Source organism: Phacochoerus africanus, chromosome 8 (assembly GCF_016906955.1).
Source record: "Phacochoerus africanus isolate WHEZ1 chromosome 8, ROS_Pafr_v1, whole genome shotgun sequence".
In the NCBI taxonomy this organism is placed as follows: Eukaryota; Metazoa; Chordata; class Mammalia; order Artiodactyla; family Suidae; genus Phacochoerus; species Phacochoerus africanus.
Genome location: NC_062551.1, coordinates 76,626,849 through 76,646,798, shown reverse-complemented (window position 1 = coordinate 76,646,798; position 19,950 = coordinate 76,626,849). Strand labels below are relative to the sequence as shown.

The following is a 19,950-nucleotide window of genomic DNA, read 5'->3' as shown; positions in this document are numbered from 1 at the left end:
CCACCAGTCGCCACCCCACCCCACCCCCGCCCCCCATCCCCGGGGAGGGTACCTCCGCAGGAGGGTAGCCTCATGGGCCACGTGCAGGTGCTCACAGCCACAGCAGAACCACTGCAAGAATTGAGGGGTGCCCCGATATTCCATGCCAACATGTGGGGTGCTGGTGGAAAAGGCAGAATGTATGAAACCGTCCTTCTTGGAGACAGGAAAGCAACCCAGCTGTGCAGCGTCGAACACCCAGCCGGGGTACCTGATGGGGCCTTTTGGACCAGGACACCACTCAGCTGGGGCTTCCTCTGAGCTGAGCTCTGTGGCCGCGATGCTGGCACCAAGGATGGAGGCCAACCAGCATCCTTGCCACCCATGGGGAACTCACTGCCGACTTGCAGGCTGAGGCTGTGGAGTGGGGAGAGGGGGGGGGGGGGTATAGGTGGGGTGGGGACACCCCATTGAGGAGTTGGGCTGGGGATGCTGAGACCACACGTTCAGGACCCTCCTAGAAGAGTGTTGGCATCACAGCGGTGAGACCTCTCTGAGCCTCACTTATTTCATCTGCGAAATGGGACCATGACGGATTTGCAATCTCTGTGTAAATGTCTGTGTAATTTCAAGTGTTAGTCAATGCGATGGATAGGGCTGTAGTTTTTGGCGAATGGCCCCAGGGTTTTGGATTTCCCACCCTCACCCCAGGGAGCAAAGCCATGCCGGGAACCTGGAGGGAGTCCACAAAAACACCCACAGGGGTTTAGACCCCTGCGATCAAGAGGGGGGTCCACACATTCTGGAAGCCGGGCAGTCTATCAGTGTCCCTTTTCACTTTTATTCCTTACTTTGGTAAAGGGTCTCTGAGCTCCTGCGCTGAACCAGGTCCCGGACCAGACACCAGAGACACTTGTATGAATAAGACTTGAGGAGAAAGGTAGCCAAGGCCTTGACCCCGACCTGCCAGGGGCCAGGATGGCAGGAGGCAAGGCCTTCCCTTGCTGTCAGAGCTGACTCGTCTCCTGACGACCCTGGGCTGGCTCTGAATCTATCATGTGTTGACTACACAGCCGTGACCACACTACTTAAACCCTCTGGGCCTCAGTTTCCTCACGTGTGAAACAGTCAACCCGAACACACAGGGTTGTGTTAAGACATAAATCAATTACTGCAAGTCAAGCGCTGATAGCAGGGCCTGTCCTTCCAGGTGTGAGGGGTTATTTTTCAAGGCACTGAGCTGCTCTTTCTGAGGAGACCCCCCCCCCTGTCAGCAGTCCCCCTACAGATGATGGGTCCTGGGTCCACGTGAGGACCTGGCCCCCCTGGGCAGAGCGCCACGTCCCACAGCCAGGCCCCCAGGAGAGACTCCAGTGCCCTGATTCAGGCTAAAATCAAGCCAGGCCTAAGACTGACAGCCCTCATGACTTGAACCCAGCCCAAGCCCAGAGTGGAACTCGAATCCATGGTTTTTAAATTACAATCACTCACTCCGGGTCTGGACTCACTGAGGTTCAGGTTCTTGGTGCTTCTGCGCAGAAGGAATTCAGCGAGAGACAAAGGGATAGGCAAGAAATTGATTTATTACGATAAGGCACTTGTGAGAGAGGCAAGCGGGCAGGCAAGGAGGCTCTGCCCCCTGGGATTAGGGGGCTACACACAGTCTCATCCTCTAAGGGGAGTGGGGGTGGGAAAAGACCGCCTCTTCCTCTTTCTTTGAGTAGTAGCTCTTCCTTGGTATTCAGTAAGAGAGTATTCGACCCTAGAAGGTCAAACTAGGACCTGTTATGGTGTTTATTCCAATCAGCAGAAGGGTGGTCTTCAAACTCCTGCCCTTGGTCTGAACATGAATGCGGGCCTCCCCCCATCGCCTGTCCAATGACCTGAGGCACATCTCATGCCTCCACTAGGCCTGCCTCGTTCTAATGGCCCTCCCAAGTGATCACCAACACACAGCAATCCCCCAAAGCTCCCCAGGCCCCCCTCTCCATCCAAGGTCCCCCGCCGGCATCCTCACAACCACCTGCGCAATTATTCTACTCCATCCCTATCAGGACCATCTGGCTGAATGATGTAGGATTTGGAGCAGGCAGGCCAGCAGGGGTGGGGGGGTGTCCCAGTTTCTCTCCCTTATGATCTTGGGAAAGTGAACTTTCTTGAACTCTAGTTTCCTCTGCGTATAAAATGGTGCTAATACTGTGTGCAGCGCAGGACTGCTGTATCACATATTTCTGAGTTCCAAACCACTCCAAAGTTTAGTGGCCCCCTACCCAAAACCCTCGATTCTGCTGGGTTCAGTCGGGTGGTCTGCTGCTTTTGGCTGGACTCACTCGGGCATCTGCAGTCAATGAGTGGTGAGCGGCTCCGGTGTTTGGCTGGCTGTGGGCTGAGGGTATCAGTAAGTGGGCCATGCGTCTCCCGTGTATCCAGCAGGCTAGCCCGGGCTTGTGCACACAGTGGCAGTCTCAGGGTTTCTAAGAACTACAAGAGGGTAAACCCAATGCTAGATTGAAGGATGAAGAAATGGATGGGGAGGAGAGAATTTGGCCAGTTTTGCCACCTACCAGGTGGTTTTGAGCATAAAATGAGATTATATGAGCACAGCGCCCACTAGCCCTCCATTAGTACTCAATAAACTTACTGACAATGACGATTAATTTCTCTTCCAGTTTGTTTGTTTCTTTGCTTTTTAGGGCCATGCCTGCGGCATATGGAAGTTCCCAGGCTAGGGGTCCAATGGGAGCTACAGCTGTAGCCTGCATCACAGCCACAGAAACACTAGATCTGAGCCACATCTGCGACACTGTGGCAATGCCAGATCCTTAATCCACTGAGCAAGGCCAGGGATCAAACCCACATCCTCATGGATACTAGTTGGGTTCTTAACCTGCTGAGCCACAACAGGCACTCCTCTTCCAGTTTTTTAATAATAAAAGGTAGATGTTAGAATAGATTTTAAGGAATTCCCATCGTGACACAGTGAAAAGAAATCCAACTAGGAACCATGAGGTTGTATGTTTGATCCCTGGCCTCGCTCAGTGGGTTAAGGATCCGGCTTTGCCATGAGCTGTGGTGTAGGTTGAAGATACAGCTCACATCTGGTGTTGCTGTGGCTGTGGCATAGACCAGCAGCTGTAGTTCCAATTAGACCCCTACCCTGGGAACCTCCATATGCCATGGGCACAGCCCTAAAAAGCAAAAAAAAAAAAAAAAAAAAGGATAGATATTAAATTAAATAGTAACTTTTAATTTTTTGTGAAACATCTTGCCTCCGTAATCCTGGATCTGAGGATTTTCTCTCTCAGACATGATATTGTCTCAGGAATATTTCAATAAGGAACAACAGTTAGGTCTTTGCACAAAGCCCGGCATGGGGAATGCGATGGTTCTTGTTACTTATTTTCAATTGAATTTTTATTTTATATTAGCAAATGCTTGATTTGCAAGGTTGTGTTAGTTTCAGGGGTACAGCGAAGGGATTTGGTTATAGATATCCCTGAACACAAGCCGTTTCCTCTCAGAGCCTGTCCCCATATAGGTTATTGCAGAATATCGAGTAGACTCCCCTGCATTTGCACGTGTCTTTGTTGACTATTTTATACATACGAGGGTGCATAGCTGGCGGTTTTTACTAGCATTGGCTTAAGACCCGTGTCTCCACCTCCTCCTGCACACAGAAAGGCGACTGACACTTGCTTGTTTTCCCTTTTTTGTTTTATTTTGACCCATAGCCCACTTTTCAAAACACCTGCATCTTGGAGCTGTTTTAGAGGCTTCCCTTCAGGCCATCCTTTCTGCTGCTTCCCCAGCTGCCTCCCTCCTTATCTCCGCTCCCCAGAGGCAGCTCCTCACTTTGTGTTTCATACCCCTTCCTCCACCACAGCCTCCTGTCTGCCTGGGGGCTCCTTCTGGCTGGAGCCATAGCTCCAGGGGACTCCGAGGGTGACCCTGGGGACACAGGGCCCTTCCAGGTAAGGATGACAAAGGTGGGACTGTGCCGGGCACTGGTCTTTGGCTCTGAACATCTGCAGGCATCAGAAGGGCTCTCTCTGCACCCCACCCCACCCCGCCACCGGCTGTAAGAGAAAGGAGCCCCCTTCACCTTGCACCTTCTCGAGGTTTTCCAGGGCTTTGAGCAGCTTCTGAAACTCCTCAGTGATGGCTGACACCCTGGGTAAGTGCTTTAATGCTTTGAACCTGGAAAACTCAAGTCAGCCAGTCACCCACCCCCATTAGGGGATTGCAGAGGATCAGTCTTAAAACCTAGATGGGCAGTTCCTGTCAGTGCAACGGAAACAAATCCGACTAGGAACCATGGGGGTGCGAGTTCGATCCCTGGACTCGCTCAGTGGGTTAAGGATCCCGCATTGCTGTGAGCTGTGGTGCAGGTTGCAGACGTGGCTTGGGTCCCTCAATGCTGTAGCTGTGGTGTAGGCCAGCAGCTACGGCTCCAATTCGACCCCTAGCCTGGGAACCTCCATATGCCGCAGGTACAGCCCTAAAAAGCAAAAACAAACAAACAAACAAACAAGAACCATACCAAAACCCGAAAAAACCCCAAAACCCAGATGGTCTAAAAGATGCATGAGCATCTTCCCCAACCCCCAGAACTTGTCAAACAAGAGGGGGCCTCTGGAGGTTACATGTCAGGCAAACTCCTTCCTTGAGGGCCCCTCCAGGACACTGAGAGAGGGGAGCGGGAGTATGAGAGGTCCTTCCCCTGGGCTCAGAGCAGCCTCCCTGCAAAAGATGGTTCTGTTGAGATGGACTCTGGATCAGCCCTGGTCCATGTGCTTAACACACACACCTTATACACGTTCCTGTGTTAGTCCTTACGACATCCTCTTGAGGCTGACAGTGCAAACCCATTTTACAGATGCAGATTTAGAGGATCAGGGAACTTAGGACAATTTGTTTTGAGTCCTAAGATCGAGGACAGAGCATAACTGATTGGCAGGGGTGGACAGGATTGGGGGCAGCCCAGGAGACAGCTGATGTCAAGCCCTGGGCTCTGGGCCTCTGATGGGGGATTGGAGAAAGCTTCATGCTGGGAGTGAGCAGGCCAGGTTCAAGGATGCTTTTATGGAAACTCAGGGTCTTTGGACTTTGCCATGAAGCCAAGTTTCCTTGAACTCACTGAGCCTCCGTTTTGTCACCTGCAAAATGGACTTATTGTGAGGATTGGTAGAGAAAGCAAGTGGTCCAGTGCCTAGCATGCTGCAGAGCAGGGCTCTTTGTTATCCTGGCTCCGGGAATCCCTGGACACAACAAGGCACCTGGATGGCCTCCAGCCTTGCCCCTCTTACTGGTCATTTCCAAGGGCAGCTCTGTGCCCTATAATCAGAGCAGGGCGCCCTGGTCTCAGCCCCAACCACTGCTGTGGTTTCTATGTTTCTTCCAACAACCAGGCCCTTCCACACAGAACTGAGGCTGAGCTTCTCTTGTAAATATTGATGGAGGCCTCAGACAGAGAGGAATGCGAAAACAAAGGACGTTTTATTTATGATAGAAAAAGAAACCAACAGAAAAAAAAATTCTACAGGCTCGAAGGAGGGAGGAATGTTTAAATAAACCGTGGCACATCCACGGGCTGGAATATTGTGCAACTATTGAAATGATGTTTACCGAGGGTTTGTAATAACATGGGAAAAGGCTTATTCTATAGAGTTAAGTGAAAAAAGGAAGCAACTGAATTGTATATTCAGCATAATCACACCAAGGCAAAAAAATCAAGCCAAACAAACATGATGCACAGGAAAAGCAGAGCAGAGGGGCCTGTCCCACAGCGGGGGTTTATCTTTGGGAGAGAACAGTGGGGAGTCTTTTTCTGTGATCTGAAATTTGGCACTTGCCACCAGCCTCTACATGGGTTAAATCATGAGCCACAGCAGCTGCGCACCTGCAGCAGCCCCAGAGCAGAGCTCAGGGGGAGACCAGGAGGGAGGCGCTCTGTGCTCTGGGAAAACGGGAAGAACAGGTTTTCAGATGGTCAGATATTTTTAGGAGAAGATTTTATGTGCCCAATTCTTGCATCTCCTCATGCATAGAAAAACACTAAAATCCTTCATGGTGATGTCTGCTCCTTGTGACTGGTCATGACCTTCGGGAGAGGAGCAAGACCTTTTTGCAAATATGTGTGTGCTGCACGCACCTCCCCTCACCTTTATCATATCCTGATAGCCCCCCTTTCCTCTCTGGGCACTATTTCAGAGCTATTTGAAATACCGCCTGGGCTGTAGTTAAGGATAAACCCAGAATGTCATGGTCATCTGCGAATGCAGTCACCTCCAAGGGTGAGAGCTGGTGAGCCCCAAGGGCTGCGAAAACTCGGGATACTGGTCCAGATAGCGAAGGTGCATGTCAAAGGAATGATCTCGATGAGCCCAGACCTCTTGTGTTCCTGCTGTCTGCCCTTTGTTGCAAAAACTCCTCTATATCCTGGCTTCCTCCCTGCCTCACCTCCTGGAGCAGTTTCTCAGGTTCATCTCCTTGAGATGCTGTCTCCTGGGCTTAGGTCCTCGTTTGGCCCCAAATAAAACTCAACTCTCAACTTTCAGGTTGTACATTTTTTTTAAGTCAACATTTTCATACCTTTCTTTATGTCCCAATTTTTTTGTGTCTCTAAAGACATGGTTCGCCTAATGTGGAAAGCCACCAAAACCTAAGTTTGTTTTCGTTTTTTGTTTTTCTAAAGAACAAAGAACTCTTATGGGGAAAGCAGGGCAGATGGCCCACGGAGAAGCCGAGAGCCACACAGGTCATTCGAGGCTGAGGGCTAGAAGGCAACAGAGAAGGCTATTCAAAGCGGTCAAGTGGAAATCCTCTGACCCCATGGAATAATGGGGTCTGGCTGACACCCAGCTGCACATTCAGGTGTGGCGTCCGGGTGTTATTTTGACCCTCATCGTTAAAAGTACAAACTCTGCTTCTCTCTTGGGAAAGTAGCTTACCCCCACCCCCCACCCCCCACCCCACCCCCCAGCACTCCCTGACCCTTGGCCCAAGGACCCTCTTTCATAAAATGCTGGTGCAGGGGCTTTCTCTCCACTATATGAAAGACTGAAGCAGAATAGCTGGGCTCCTACGCTCTTTACACCCAGGATGGGGCGCCTGGGAGACAGTCCTGCCTTCCCACTGGTGTGGCCAAACCCTTCACTCATCTCCCAGATTTCCACTCAGGGCTCTGCCCAGCATCTTCTTATCAGGGATTCTATTTTTTTTTCTTTTTCTTTTTAGGGCTGCACCTGTGGCATATGGAAGTTCCCAGTCTCAGGGTTGAATTGGAGCTGCAGCTGCCAGCCTACACCACAGCCACAGCAACGGGGGATTCAAGCAGTGTCTGTGACCTGCACCACAGCTCACAACAATAACGGATCCTTAACCCACTGAGCACAGTCAGGGATTGAACCCTGCATCCTCATGGATACCAGTAGGGTTGGTTTCCGCTGAGCCACGATGGGAACTCCCTTATCAGGGATTCTGATCACATGGTCCATCTGTCCTGCCTTATCTTTCTCTATGGCCTGTATGCCTGGCTTCTACTTTTTTTTTTTTTTTCCTCTCTTTCTCTCTCTCTCTCTCTCTTTAATTTTCTGAGGGCAGGAAGGTGCTGTATCTTCAGCACCTGCAGCAGCCCTGTCTTAAACATTCTGTAAGTGAACCCCAACCGTCATGGCCCCAAGGTGGTCTTGGCAGGCCCCCTGAACTACCTTACCTTACCACAATAGCCCTGACAACTCTCATCCCTAAACCCCACTCTGGAGGCCAGGAATGAGAAACACACTAGCTCTAATCTCTCAGTAATGACTGCCTGGGGTCCTGTGTTGAAACAGTTCTGAGGCCATTGAAAGAGCTCATCAAGAAAAGACACGGTAATCGGTTAGCAATGTCTGCCATGGGACCACAGGAGACAGACGAGATGTGCGGCAGACTTTCTGTCTCAGCACAGGCCCGAGTCTCAGCTCTCTCATCAGGAAGACCACATCTGCCATCACTGGGTCTGGAACAAACTGTGCTGCCTTATCCTGCGATGCATCTCCTTAGCCCTGCCATATGTAGGCGATGGGCTTCTGGAAGTTTTCCCAGAGTGAGCCCTAGCTCACCCCTGGCTCCGAGCCCTCCCCGCACTCTACCCAGCTTGGTTGAAGTTGTATCCTCTACCTGGCTCTTGGGGCTGGATCTGGCTCCACCTGCCCCAGATCCCAGATGGGATTCTTCTCCTAAGCAAACTCTTCTCCCCACCTGGCGTCAACCCCCCTTCCCCCTGGGTCCCTTGGAGTCTCATGCCTGAGGGTTACCTCTGAGCTTGAGCACATTCTTGGGGGTGGAGGGGGCTGGGAGGTCCCTCTCCCCAGGCTCCAGCCATAGACCCAGCCTCCAACTTAGAAATAAACTAAGAAGCCTTGCCTCCCAGGCTCTAGAAGAGGGAAGATGGCCTTGTGTGGTCCAAGAAAAGCTTTCATCTCCACGCCAACCTCCTCCACATTCTTGGTTCCAATTCTGCATCTTCCCAACAGACCCCCAGCGTAGCCCCAGTAGCTGCAGTGAGCACAAATTCCTGCCAGGACCCATGAAACTTGAAACTTCCTCCACATGCTCACCTTTATCCCTCAGGCAGAAAAGGACTTGGATTGTCCTTCCTATTTTGAAGATAGGGATGCTGAAGTCGGAGCATCTATCAGGCCAGCTCTGGTGCACCTTCCTTCTCTACGTCTTTCCTCATGCTGCCTTTCCCTTTAGAAGTAGTCCTAGCTTCCCTGGCCTCTTGGTGGGACCAAAAGCATCACTTCTTTCCTGTCTGAATATGCATCTCCCTTGGAGATAGGACAGGCCGGAGGTCATAGACTGGACCAGTCTCTCTCTTCTCCCTCCAGGAATGAAAGCTAATTTCCTGAGGTTGGAAGCTTTCTTCCCTTTGAGAATTTGCAAACCCGATGTCAAAGGAGATCCAGTCTCCTGATGCCCCACTAGAACCTTCAGTTCCTCAGCTCCATCATGGACCTGCCCCTCTCTGGTCCTCTCCTGTCTAACGAGGCAGACCAGGTGATCACAAGGCACAGGAGGATGAATGATGCCATCGCCTCTCACCTGGATGGGCTGACTGGCAGTGGCTGTCCCCAGATCCCAAGGCGAGGGCTGAGTTGTATGGGGAGTGGTATTGTGAAGACTTCTGAAATCTGGGGAGAGAGAGCAGTGGTCACATAGCAACGGCCCCAAAGGGCAGGTGGCCCTTGGATCACATTTTTTCCTCTCTTTCCTGAGATCTCATATGCAGAATCAATTGTATTCTCATCAGACCCAGAAAATGTGTCTTTTCAAATGGATGCTAAACATGGAGGCTTCTCCTCCTTCCAGGAGACTAGAATTCCAGGTAATGAGAAAGAGTGAAGTGGATTTTGGCCAATTTACTTTGTAGGCAAGAGTCTCCGAGGGTGGGTCCAACTTTAGCTGTTCTGCTTCTCTTCCCCCGGCTGGGCCCACTGTGTCCCTCTGGGCTCCTCTCTGGTTCTGCCAGAACAGCCTCCCTCCCTTTGCTGCACCTGTGTGTCCCAGGCACTCTGGGAACCTTGGAGGTTGGAGCCAAGTGGCCAATGTTTAGGAAGATGCCCTGGTGGCTTATAGAGAGCTGGCCCAGATCCAGCAGCATCAGCTTGAGGGGTCACTGGGGGGTCAAGTGGTCCCTGAAACCATGACTGTGATAAGGCAGAGCCCTCAATTTTTCTGGGGTCCTGGTACCCCCTCCCCAAATTCAGATCTGAAGCAAGGTGGTGGCCATCTCTGCAGGTGGCCTTGGCCTCGGAGCACCAGTCCCGAGTTCCACTTTCACACTGGGCTTCTGCCACCCACTGAGGGCAAAGGCACAGCTAAGAAACCCAGCCAGTGGAGGGGGTAGGACTGGAACTCACCTCTTGGTCAGATTCCTGGGCTGCCTGATCTCCCAGAAATGGCCCATGGAGGGGTGGGTGGGGAGCACTTTTTGCTTCTGGTTTTGCAGAGGGAGTCCAGCAGAGGGGCCGCTAGACTCTGGTTTGGGGCACATCAGGGCCAGGCAAGGTCAGGACAGTGGGCACCAGGGTGCCCTGCGGGTAGGGGAAGTTCTGCAGCTCCTCGGGCACAAACCTGGGCGACACAGAGTCGGCCAGGAAGCAGAGGGTGCGCTGGCGCCCCACGCAGTAGATGAGGTGGTCCACCACGGCGCACTGGAAGGCATCTGGGTAAGGGGTCCGATACGTGGCGCACTCGTACCAGAGGCGGGCGCTGGCGCTGCAGCGGTACACGCTGATGCCCAGGCTGCGGTTGAGGTCAAAGCGATAGAGAAAGCCATTGACTGCCACCATCTCGGCCGTGCGGTCCTTGCCACCCCCGGTGGGGCCCGCCCACCAGCGCTGCTCCTGGGCGGAGAAGCGGAGCAGCAGGTAACGCAGCGAGCCGCCGGTGACAAAGATCTCTCCTGCACACGCCGTGGCCGTGTGCGCCAGGGCGAAGGTGTCATTGGGCAGCGGTGGGGCAAAAGTCCAGCGGTCCAGGCGAGGGTCATAGCGTTCCACCGTGTACAGGCACTCGCCCCCGATGGCGTACAGGTGCCCATCCAGGGCCACCAGACGGCAGTGCGGCCGAGCCTGGTTCAGCGGGCACACCTCACTCCAGATGCCTGTCAGCGGATTGTAGCAGAAGACGCGGTTGGAGGGCTGGTGCCCGGACCCCTGGCAGCCGGACACCACGAAGAGATAATTGAAGAGACTACAGATGGCACAGCCCCGGGACACGGCCTCCGGGGGCAGACGGGCCAGCGGGTGCCAGGCATCTTGCTCACTGTCGTAACAGCAGAGGCGGCTGGAATCTTCCTGGAGACATATGTTGGCCACCACCAGGTGCTTGCGGCCCCGGAGCCGTCGCTGGAGGATCAGCTCCCGCTCTGCCCCGCTCAGGCACCCATAGATGTCCGGGCTTCGCAGGACCTGGAGGTAGTTGTCGCTCATGACCTTGTAGGCGGCCTCCTTCAGGGCCTCCAGGTTCTGCCTCTTGGCCAAGGTCAGAACCTCATAGCAATTGCCCAGGTCCAAGTGGACATCGGGGGCTGATCCAGGGGTGAGCGGGACGTAGAAGAAATTGGTCCCAGCCACAGCATGCACCTGTGGCTTCTCGCTGCTTCCAGCTGAGCTGGACCCAAGAGACTCTGAGGATGTGGGGCAGCGGAGCAGAGCATTCTGGTCTGGGCAGGCTAGAGCTCGGTCCCCAAAGCCATCGAGCTGCAGCTGGAGTTCTGGGTTCTCCACGATCTGAAGGAGGCTCTCCTTCCTGCTGAAGCCCTGCGTGGAGGATGGCAGCACAGGCGGCAGGGGGGCGGTTGTCTCTGCTCTACCTGCTCTGTCATCGGCCTGGCCCCCGGAGGCTGCCCCTGTTCCCGGGGGGCCTGGCACGGACACGGGGGGAGGGGATTCAGCCAGGGCTGCTGTTCTGGGGGCCAGCCTGTCCCTGGAGGTGGCCTGAGAGGTGGATTCAACATAGTAATCATACACCTTGCCCTTCAGCCTGGGCCTGATTCCCTCTGCCTTCTCCGCCGCGATGAAATTCTCCTCCACTCGAACCCGGGCCACTGACGAGAAGGTATAGGAGGCATCAGTGGCTCCCTCCTGCTGATAGAGGGCCAGGTCCATGTCCGAGGCAGCCCGGAGAGCCCCTGCCTCCTCCCTGTGGACCCCTGTCACATGGGTAAAGACCCAGCTCTTGTTCATGTCACTCTTGCCTTCTGTGTGGGCCACCCAGCCCTGGTGGGGGGACTCTGGCCCCCCAGGCCCCGGCTGCTCGGGGGGTCCGCTCTCCTGCCATGGAGGGGGCTTACCACCCACACTGTGGCCACTGTCCACTGCAATCAGGCCAGTTGGGGAGCTTTGGGGTTCACTGCACAAAGCGGGGCAATTGGACAGCTCGGGCTTACCGCCAACAGGTGTTCCGGCTTCCCGGCCACCGCGTGGAGTTGTTGCCAGGTCAGCATCCGGGCACTGCCTGCCCTGCTCCTCGCCAGCACCTTCTGTCTCAGATTTCCCAGTCTCTCCGGCTTCTGAGTCTTTGGAAGGGACTTCCGTGACCAGGACTCCAGAGCTCCCTGGATTCTCCCAGCCGCAGCCCCGCGGCACTCGGGCCCCCTTGCTTCCCCGCCGGCATTTCAGGCCTTGCTGGGGCAGCCTGGAAACAGCCCCCTGGCCAGCAGGCTGTCCAGAGCCCTCTGTCTCCTTCCCCGCGGTGTACCTGCCTCCCAGTGGGGCCGGGGCAGTCCTCGACTTGTACAGCCTATAGGCTGCGGTCACCAGGAGCAGGGCAGCGGCAGACAGCACCACCTTGCCTGTCAGCTGCATGTCCAGATGCCAGTCCTGGGCCTCTGCTCCCCCTCCTCTGGGGAGCATATTCCCAAGCCAACCTGGGGCAGAGGAATGTCAAGAATCCGATTAATGATTGCCCAATAGGGGCTGGTTCCTGGTTCCTGCTGAGCTGGGAGGGAGGGGGTTCTGGGCTGGCTCCTGCCAGCCAGGCTGGTGGAAGAGTTGAAATAAAGGTGACTTTGAGCTGGCAGAGGGTGGCCACGGGGGCCCAGGGTTGACAAGATCTTGGCGGCTGGCCTCCTTGGGTGCCTCGATGCTTTCCCCGAGAGCCGAGCTTGTGATCAGCCCCCCGAGCCAGCGGCAGCTGGAGGGATTAGGAGTGTCCAGCCGGTGCTCCAAGAGGGAGGAAGCTCTTGACCAAACAGTCACCCGATGCCAGGAAACCCACGGGGTTGGTTATTATTTGTGTGCGTGTTCTGTTTTCTCTTTTGCAAATGCACGGGGCTGGGAGGGTTGGGTGTGGTCAGTTGTGGGGCAGGCGGAGCCATGGCAGCAGGTGCAGGATGAGGTCCTCCTGAGTCTGTTTTCTTCCTGCTCAGGTCTCCGGTCCCCACTGTGAGGTCCGCAGTCAGCAGACGGGGAGGCTGAGCAGGGCACTGTGGCCCAGCCACCTGAGCCGGCTCTTGAATGACTCTGCCCTTCTGCCCTGCCTGCTCCATGGACTAAGAAAACCGGTCTTCCTGCAAGGAGCAGGGGAAAACACAGGGCATGAGAACCCAGATGGGGGACAGACTTGGGGCATATCCTCACCTTCCAAAATAGACAACCTCATAGGATGAGGGGCCAAGGACACTCATGGGCCCCCATCTCACCAGTGCTATGGGTTCTGGATCCAGTCCACCTGGCTCCACCACTTCCCAGTTGTGTGACCTTAGGCAAATAACTTCACCTCTCTGTGCCTCAGTTTCTTCATCTGAAAAATGAGGGTAATAAGCTCAAAAGCTTGTGGTGAGAGCAAAACGGGTTAATGTTTGTCAAGTTCATAGGGCTGCGCGCTACCTTGTAAAAGCTTAGTAAATATCAGCCATTCTTCTTCCTCTCCCTCCCCTTTCTCTTTCTCATTGCCAGTGTCATTATCACTCACATTAATCATCATTTGCTGGGCTTTCGGAACCACAAGTATAATTCTGCTCCCTGCCCTCCAAGTCTGAGGTCCTTTGGGGGTCCCCAAAGGCCAGGGCGAGGACCTTAGCCTAGGCTGCCTGGGATCATGCAGGTAAAGTCAACAAGCAAGGACCCACCTGACCAATGGTGTCAAGCACCAGAGGCTTGGTCCGGCTGTTTCAGAGAGGTTTAGCATCGAAGCGGTGATCCCATCATTCTTGATTTCTAAACGTTGGCCTGTAATTTACAAATGCGAATAAAAACCACTCTGTGGAGGAAAAATGTGTTTGGAGGAATTTGGCTCTGAAGCCTTGACTTGAGGAGGAAATCCAGACACCTTACGATGCGGTTCACACTCCTCCACGCTCCAGCCTCAGTTTACCTTCGCAAATCATCTTCTGACGGCTGCCTTGCGGGCCTGGCTCTGGGCTGGGGCTCAGGACACCGTCCCCCAACACTGCTGGTCCACATCCCTCTACCCTTTAGAGTTGGGTCAAAATCTGCTTCCTGTGCCTCCCTCCTGGTGCCTTCATCCTTCCCGCATCATCTTTTCCTTCTCGTTCTCTTGTTTCTCTATGCACGTCTTTTCGCCTTAGTCACATGGGCTGCCGCTTAAAGTTCACTCTGCACTGCTGGATTCTAAACTTTCCAGGAAGCTCCCTCGGGGGCCGGAGGCCTGTCTGGGGCTGGACATAATTGGGACAGGAGCCAATATGACTGTGCCTTCCCATGGGGAGGATGGGGGTGGACATTTTGGATGAATCTCCTCTACTGTTCACTGTCCCTTTGGGGAAAGATACAATTGTCATCCCCTTTTAGGGCAGCTCCAGGGTTATGTCCATGTGCCCCTAAGCTGGGACTTCTATCTTTTGTTTCCAGACTCCAGAGTTGTACAGACCTGAATTCATCCAACAGATAGGACTTCTCCCAGTCAGGCCTCTTCCACCTGTTCTGCTAGTGACCTGCAGCAGAGCTTCCTCTCTTTCCATTATGGTCAAAGTCACGATTCACCATTATGATTAAAGATACAGATTTCCAGGAGTTCCCATGGTGGTGCAGTAGGTTAAGGATCCAGCGTTGTCTCTGCGGTGGCTCGGGTCCCTGCTGAGGTGCAGTTTCAATCCCTGGCTCGGCACAGTGGGTTAAGGATCTGGTGTTGCTGCAGCTGTGGCATGGTTTGCAGCTCTGCCTGGAATTCTATCCTTGGCCTGGGAACTTTCACATGCCGTGGGTGCAAAAAAAAAAAAAAAAAAAAACAAAAACAAACAAACAAACAAAAAAAAAAACAAAAAAAAAAACCTAAAAACTAACAAAGCAAAAAAAAAAAAAAAAAAAAACAAAGCCAGATTTCCAAACTCCACCCCCAGATTTCCTGATTCAGTAGGTTTGAGCTGGCTTCTAGGAATTCCCCATTTCCAATAATCATCCCAGGAGATTTCAGTGGGTTAAGGAGCGGAGAATAAGTCAGCTTTTCTACTTGTCTGCTGAGAATTCCTCTTCACCCCGGGTGGGTGGCTGAGCAGTTACCCCCATATCATCCAGGTGAGTAGCAGGGAAAGCAGAATGAACCCTGGGTACTCTGCATGCATGAAGTCATCTCACCTTCCCAGGCATCCACAGAGGCGGGTATTGTCATCGCTCTCATTTTACAGGTGAGGAAACTGAGGCTCAGAGGGATGTACCCAGGTCATGTAGGTTGTCAGTGGCAGAGTCTTGATTTATAACCAAGTGTCTCTAACTGCAAGGCCCATTTGTCTTTCTCTGGGAAGGAGAAGATGAGTTATAAAGGAGAATAAAAATGACTTGTCCAGTGGTGAAATCAGGGCTTTGGGGACGGATGCGGGGGCCCCTTGGGGCCACGCTACCATTCCAGCAGTGAGGGCAGCTTTGGGACTCCCGTATCCTTGGAGTTGAAGACGTGTGGCATGCCCCTTTGGTGTACCACGACCTGGCTTTGTCCCCTCAGATGCCACCAAGGGAGCAGGGTCTCAGCCCCTTTGGCAGGCTGCTTCCCACCCACTAAAAGCTTCGTGTGCCCCAGAGCACTTTCCCTATAGCTCCAGCCTCAGCCCTTTGAGTCAGACAATCACCATTTCCATCTGGAGCTGTGCTGGGTGTTGAATGTGGCCAAACCAGGCCCCAGGGGTGGCCAGGGGAAGGTGAGAGTATCACTGGGAGCAGAAGACACAGTCCCAGCCCCAGGGAAGGACGTGCGTCCTGATCTGGAAGATGGCACCTACGCCTGAGCTACAATCAAGCCGCCATGTATCAAGATGGAAAAATTAACAAGGTGATTTGTCAACAGGTGCTTATTGATGAAGGACAATCAGACTATTGGATGGCCAGGGAGGCTGGGGCAAGGGGCATCAGAAGAGAGGGCAGGAGGTGATGCCAGAAAGAGGTGTTTAGCATTGAGAATTGGTAAAAGGAGGGGCATAGCTGGATTGATTGATTGGTGGGACAAATATTTACCAGATGTTTATCACCTACCAGGCCCTGTGCTGGGGTGCAGTGACCCAGGATCAGGAGACACCCAGAGCCCCTGCACCCATGGAGGCTGTTGACTTTGGGGGAAGAAGATGCTTAACCACACAGTGATGATGTGTGACAAGGCTCCCAAGTGAGGACATCAATGGGAGAGTGAAACAGGAGTCCCTACACCGGGTCAGGACAAGGGGGTGGCGATTGCTCTAGATCGGCAGGTACAGGGAAGGCCGAGAGGGAAAGAGTACGGGGCTGGGGGTGGGGGTGGGGGAGTGTGGGGGAGGGGATGTGAGTCGTGTAACGACGCCGAAAGACCTCTGGTTTAGATGCTGAGGCTGGGTGCAGGCTGTGTGGATGAGGCTGGAGGGTCAAGTGGAGCTTATGTGACTCGTGGCCTGGCACTTCCGGCAAAGCTCCCTTGTTGGAAGGTGGAAGCCACACCTGTGAAACAGCTCAGCGCAGAGGAGACTGCCCTTAAAGGAAGCTTCCCGCTGTCCATTCTCCATTCTAGTCCTTGGTGACCGTGGCCGCCTGGGATTGTCACGGATGTAGGCTTTATTAGTACTCAGGTGAGGGGGAGGCCGACAGATCGGGAGATGACTGCTATTCCAAAGAGAGCTTGTTACTCACAGCTCCCTAGAGAAGCCCCCACCTCATGCCCTGCAGTGTCACCCGGGAAAGCACCAGGGTCATCAGGAGGCAGGGGGGAGGGGAAAGTGGGAACCAGAGCCTTTACGAGGGTTTGCATGAGAAGGAATGGGCAAGGCTGGGAAAGCAGGCTTAGGAGTGGCAAGCTGGAATCATTTCGGGCGGCCCTGGAGCAGTCTGTATTTGTCTTGTCTCTGGTCCTGGAGTGATGAGGGCAGGAGAATACTGACCTGAGGTATAAGAACCATGCGAGAGCCTATAAAGGAGGTGGTTGGCTGATGGGCTTTGGATGGGTTCATTTGCATATGAGAGGTGGGCTCCTAGGTGAGTCATTTGCATCGCTAGGAACTAACCAGTGCTGGGAGCTCACAGTCAGCTCAGATGCCAGAGTGTCCTGAACACAGACATTAAGAGGATATAGTTGCTACAGGGAGTCAGAAGACCAGAAGCGGGAAAGCAGGGACTTGGGGTGTCTAAGAGGCGGCTGGCACCCCCACAGGGCGGTTGGGAGTGAGCTCTGGGCTCTACCCTAATCCCAACCGGCAGGTGAACACGATGCTCTTGCAAGCTGACTTCAAACTCTATAAATTACAGCTTTTTTTTTTTTTTTCCAGTCCATTTGGAAAAAGTGAAATGAACAAATGAAGACAGGAGCGAAATTAAAAGATAATTGGAAGTCTATATCAGGCTTCTGTGGATGTGCATGCAGGCTGCCAGTCTGGTCTCTCTGTGCGGGAAGGATAAATTGAGAACTCTTGGGCTGGTTCAGGGGGTGGATAAAACAGTCAGAGACAAATACGCACCATGCAAATAAACAGGCCCATCGCTCCGTGATGAGCTTTGCGTTCCGAAGATCGGGTGCCTCCTCTGGTCCGCTCAGCCTGAAGGGACTGTGAGTTCCAAGGTGGAGGCTGAGCGAGGCTGACTCCAGCTGGGTGTGACTGGTGAGGCCCCTGCGGAGGGCCTGAGGCTGGGAGGGGCGGGGACCTGGGGAGGCGAGGCAGGTACGCAGAGACGGGGTGGTGACATCAGAGACAGAGACAGGGAAGTGTATGGCTTTTTACACACAGGCACACATGTACCAGGGAGACTATGGGTGTTTTGAATCCAGAAGGGTCAGCAATAAATGGATCCTCCCAGTTGGGGGGAATTTGTCCTAGCTGTCCCCAGCTTGGACCGGGACACAGGACATGGATCTAGGGGTGAAGGAGGAGGTCAGGGATACGTTGTCACTCATCCGAAGGGAACTCAGTGTTTGGTGGAGGTGATAGCATTTCTCTGTGCTCACGGAGGGCCTTTCCTGGATAAACTCTCCTTGGCATATGCTGGGCTTTATTACGCTCAGCATTCCTGGGCTGCATCCTCAGCTGGCGTGCACTGCTGCATCCACACCGGTTATTAACATGCCAAACTCTTTCCATTCTGGTTGGCGAATAGCCAGTGCCCCAACCCCACCAGCCTGTCTGTTGTTCCCCCAGCACCCCCTCTGTCCTTCCCATCATTTATGAACTAGAAGTCAATGCTTGGTGTCCCAAGGCTCTTTCAACGCTGCACCATTCAGCCAGGGCCGCCGTGGCACACTTCACCCAGAGGTAAAATGCCAAGTATTCTCTACCCCTCCCCCCAAGCTCTGCCCCCACCCCAGGCCCCTCTTCTGCTCTGTCTATGGTAAAGTCAGCACAAGAGTTGCTGGACTAGAGTTCCCTGGTGGCTACGTGGGTTTAGGATCTGGTGTTGCCACTGCTGTGGCTTGGGTCACTGCTGTGGCGTGGGTTTGATCCCTGGCCCAGGAATTTCTGGGGCCAAAAAAAGAGTTATTGGGCCAAGGATGGCACCTTAGTCGGGATCCTGGTGGACTTGCCGTGGAGAATGCTACCCCCTGAGCCCTGAGTGCTAAGCTCACCCCTTCCTGGGTGTCCCATCAAACTTTCCAATCGCATGACCTCCACAAATGGCTGCCATGGTTGTTATGGCCACAGCCCTTGGCGGATCACTCCTGATTGTACTGCCCAGTGTTGTTGGCCTTATTGTCCCCATTTTAGAGATGAGGGCACTGAGGCTCCAGGAGCCAAAGTGATCTCACCCAAGGCCCCAGGTTTGTGAGTGGTACACAGGTGGAGTTCAAATCAGTCCCCTCTTTGACCTTGGACCCTGTACTAGTCCAGTCCACACTGCTGTTAAAGTTCCCCTCTGCAGGAACCCAAGGTAGGACCACGGCTCTCCAAGTGGACGGGCCGCTGTTGTTCCTGGACATTCTAGGATGAGCAGAGGCCGGGAGCAGGGGAGGCCAGGATTTTGGAGAGGGCAAGGCATGCTGCAGCTGCCAGAAAAGGGGTCCGGCCTGGAATGGGGATTTCAGAGAGCTGGGAATGCCAAGGGCATGAAGAAACGTCCTACTTACCATTTCCACTGCACAGACCATTAGGAAATGGAATAATGGCATGTGCTACGTGCCTGTGAATGTGATGGGGAAATTGAATGTGAAACGATTCATGGGTGCTGTTTGAAATGGCAGATTGCATTCTGATTTTTTTTCTCCAGGGGTGGAAGGAATTGAAGCGAAGGGAGCATCCTGAGGTTTGAGTATGTGGCAGAACCCCCTGCCTGCCCACATGGGCAGAGCCTTCCCAGAGGGCTCAGAGCCAAGAGTGATGGCATAATACTAATGATGATAATCAGCATCATAGCTGCTATTTATTGGGTACCCACTGTGTCAGGCTCTCTGCTCTGCCAAGGCTGCGGGCTTCATCTTCTTTAGTCTTTCCACGGCCCTACAGGGGAGTTAAGACTCACTCCGCAGATGAGGAAACTGAGGCTCACGTTCCGGCTCAAGGTCAAGTCAGTTTTACCCCAAAGCCAGTCTCTAACAACACTCGTTAGCATATAGGATCTCAAGCCCCGCCCCAGTCTCAGAACCTCAGAATCCTCAGACAGGGAACTATATCTAGCCACCTGGGATGGACTATGATGGAAGATAACATAAGAAAAGAAATGTATATATACATAGGATGGGGTCACTTTGCTGTACAGCAGAAGTTGGCACAGCATGGTAAATAAGTCAAACACACTTTAATAAAATAAGTAATTAATTTAAAAAAGAAAATCAGAATCCTTCTGGTAACCAGATCCCTATGTGAGGCGCTGTACACATGTGCCTAATCCCAAGAACCAATCTTGTATGACCTGGACAACCATCAGGAGCAAGGGCCTTCTCCCGCCCTGAGTCAGAGATGGCACCTCTGTCACTGACCCCTTGACATCTGACCTCCCGCCATGATAACACCATTGACTCTGTGAAAATCTCTGTGCCTTTGTTTTCCCACGTCTCCAGCAGACATGATGTCATCCCTTTATG

At 53.4% G+C, this 19,950-nt stretch overlaps 1 protein-coding gene across 2 annotated transcripts; it reads right to left on the bottom strand.

Annotated features, from left to right (window-relative positions):
• Positions 1 to 1,544: 1,544 nt before the first annotated feature.
• On the bottom strand, positions 1,545 to 12,738 carry KLHDC7A (kelch domain containing 7A). Of its 2 annotated transcripts, none has more exons than XM_047792140.1 (2): positions 9,885 to 12,738; positions 1,545 to 2,460 (listed from the first exon to the last, which is right to left on the bottom strand). In XM_047792140.1, the coding sequence occupies exon 1, from the start codon at positions 12,381 to 12,383 to the stop codon at positions 9,996 to 9,998; it is 2,388 nt and encodes a 795-aa protein (XP_047648096.1). In that variant the 5' UTR covers positions 12,384 to 12,738; the 3' UTR covers positions 1,545 to 2,460; positions 9,885 to 9,995. The 2 variants fall into 2 exon arrangements, with proteins under 2 accessions (XP_047648096.1, XP_047648095.1); XM_047792139.1 differs by lacking the exon at positions 1,545 to 2,460 and adding an exon at positions 7,538 to 9,155.
• Between the last annotated feature and the right edge of the window lie 7,212 nt (positions 12,739 to 19,950).

Bases quoted from the DNA above. Each gene is read 5' to 3' on its own strand.
- KLHDC7A (XM_047792140.1), bottom strand. From the start codon at position 12,383: ATGCTCCCCAGAGGAGGGGGAGCAGAGGCCCAGGACTGGCATCTGGAC.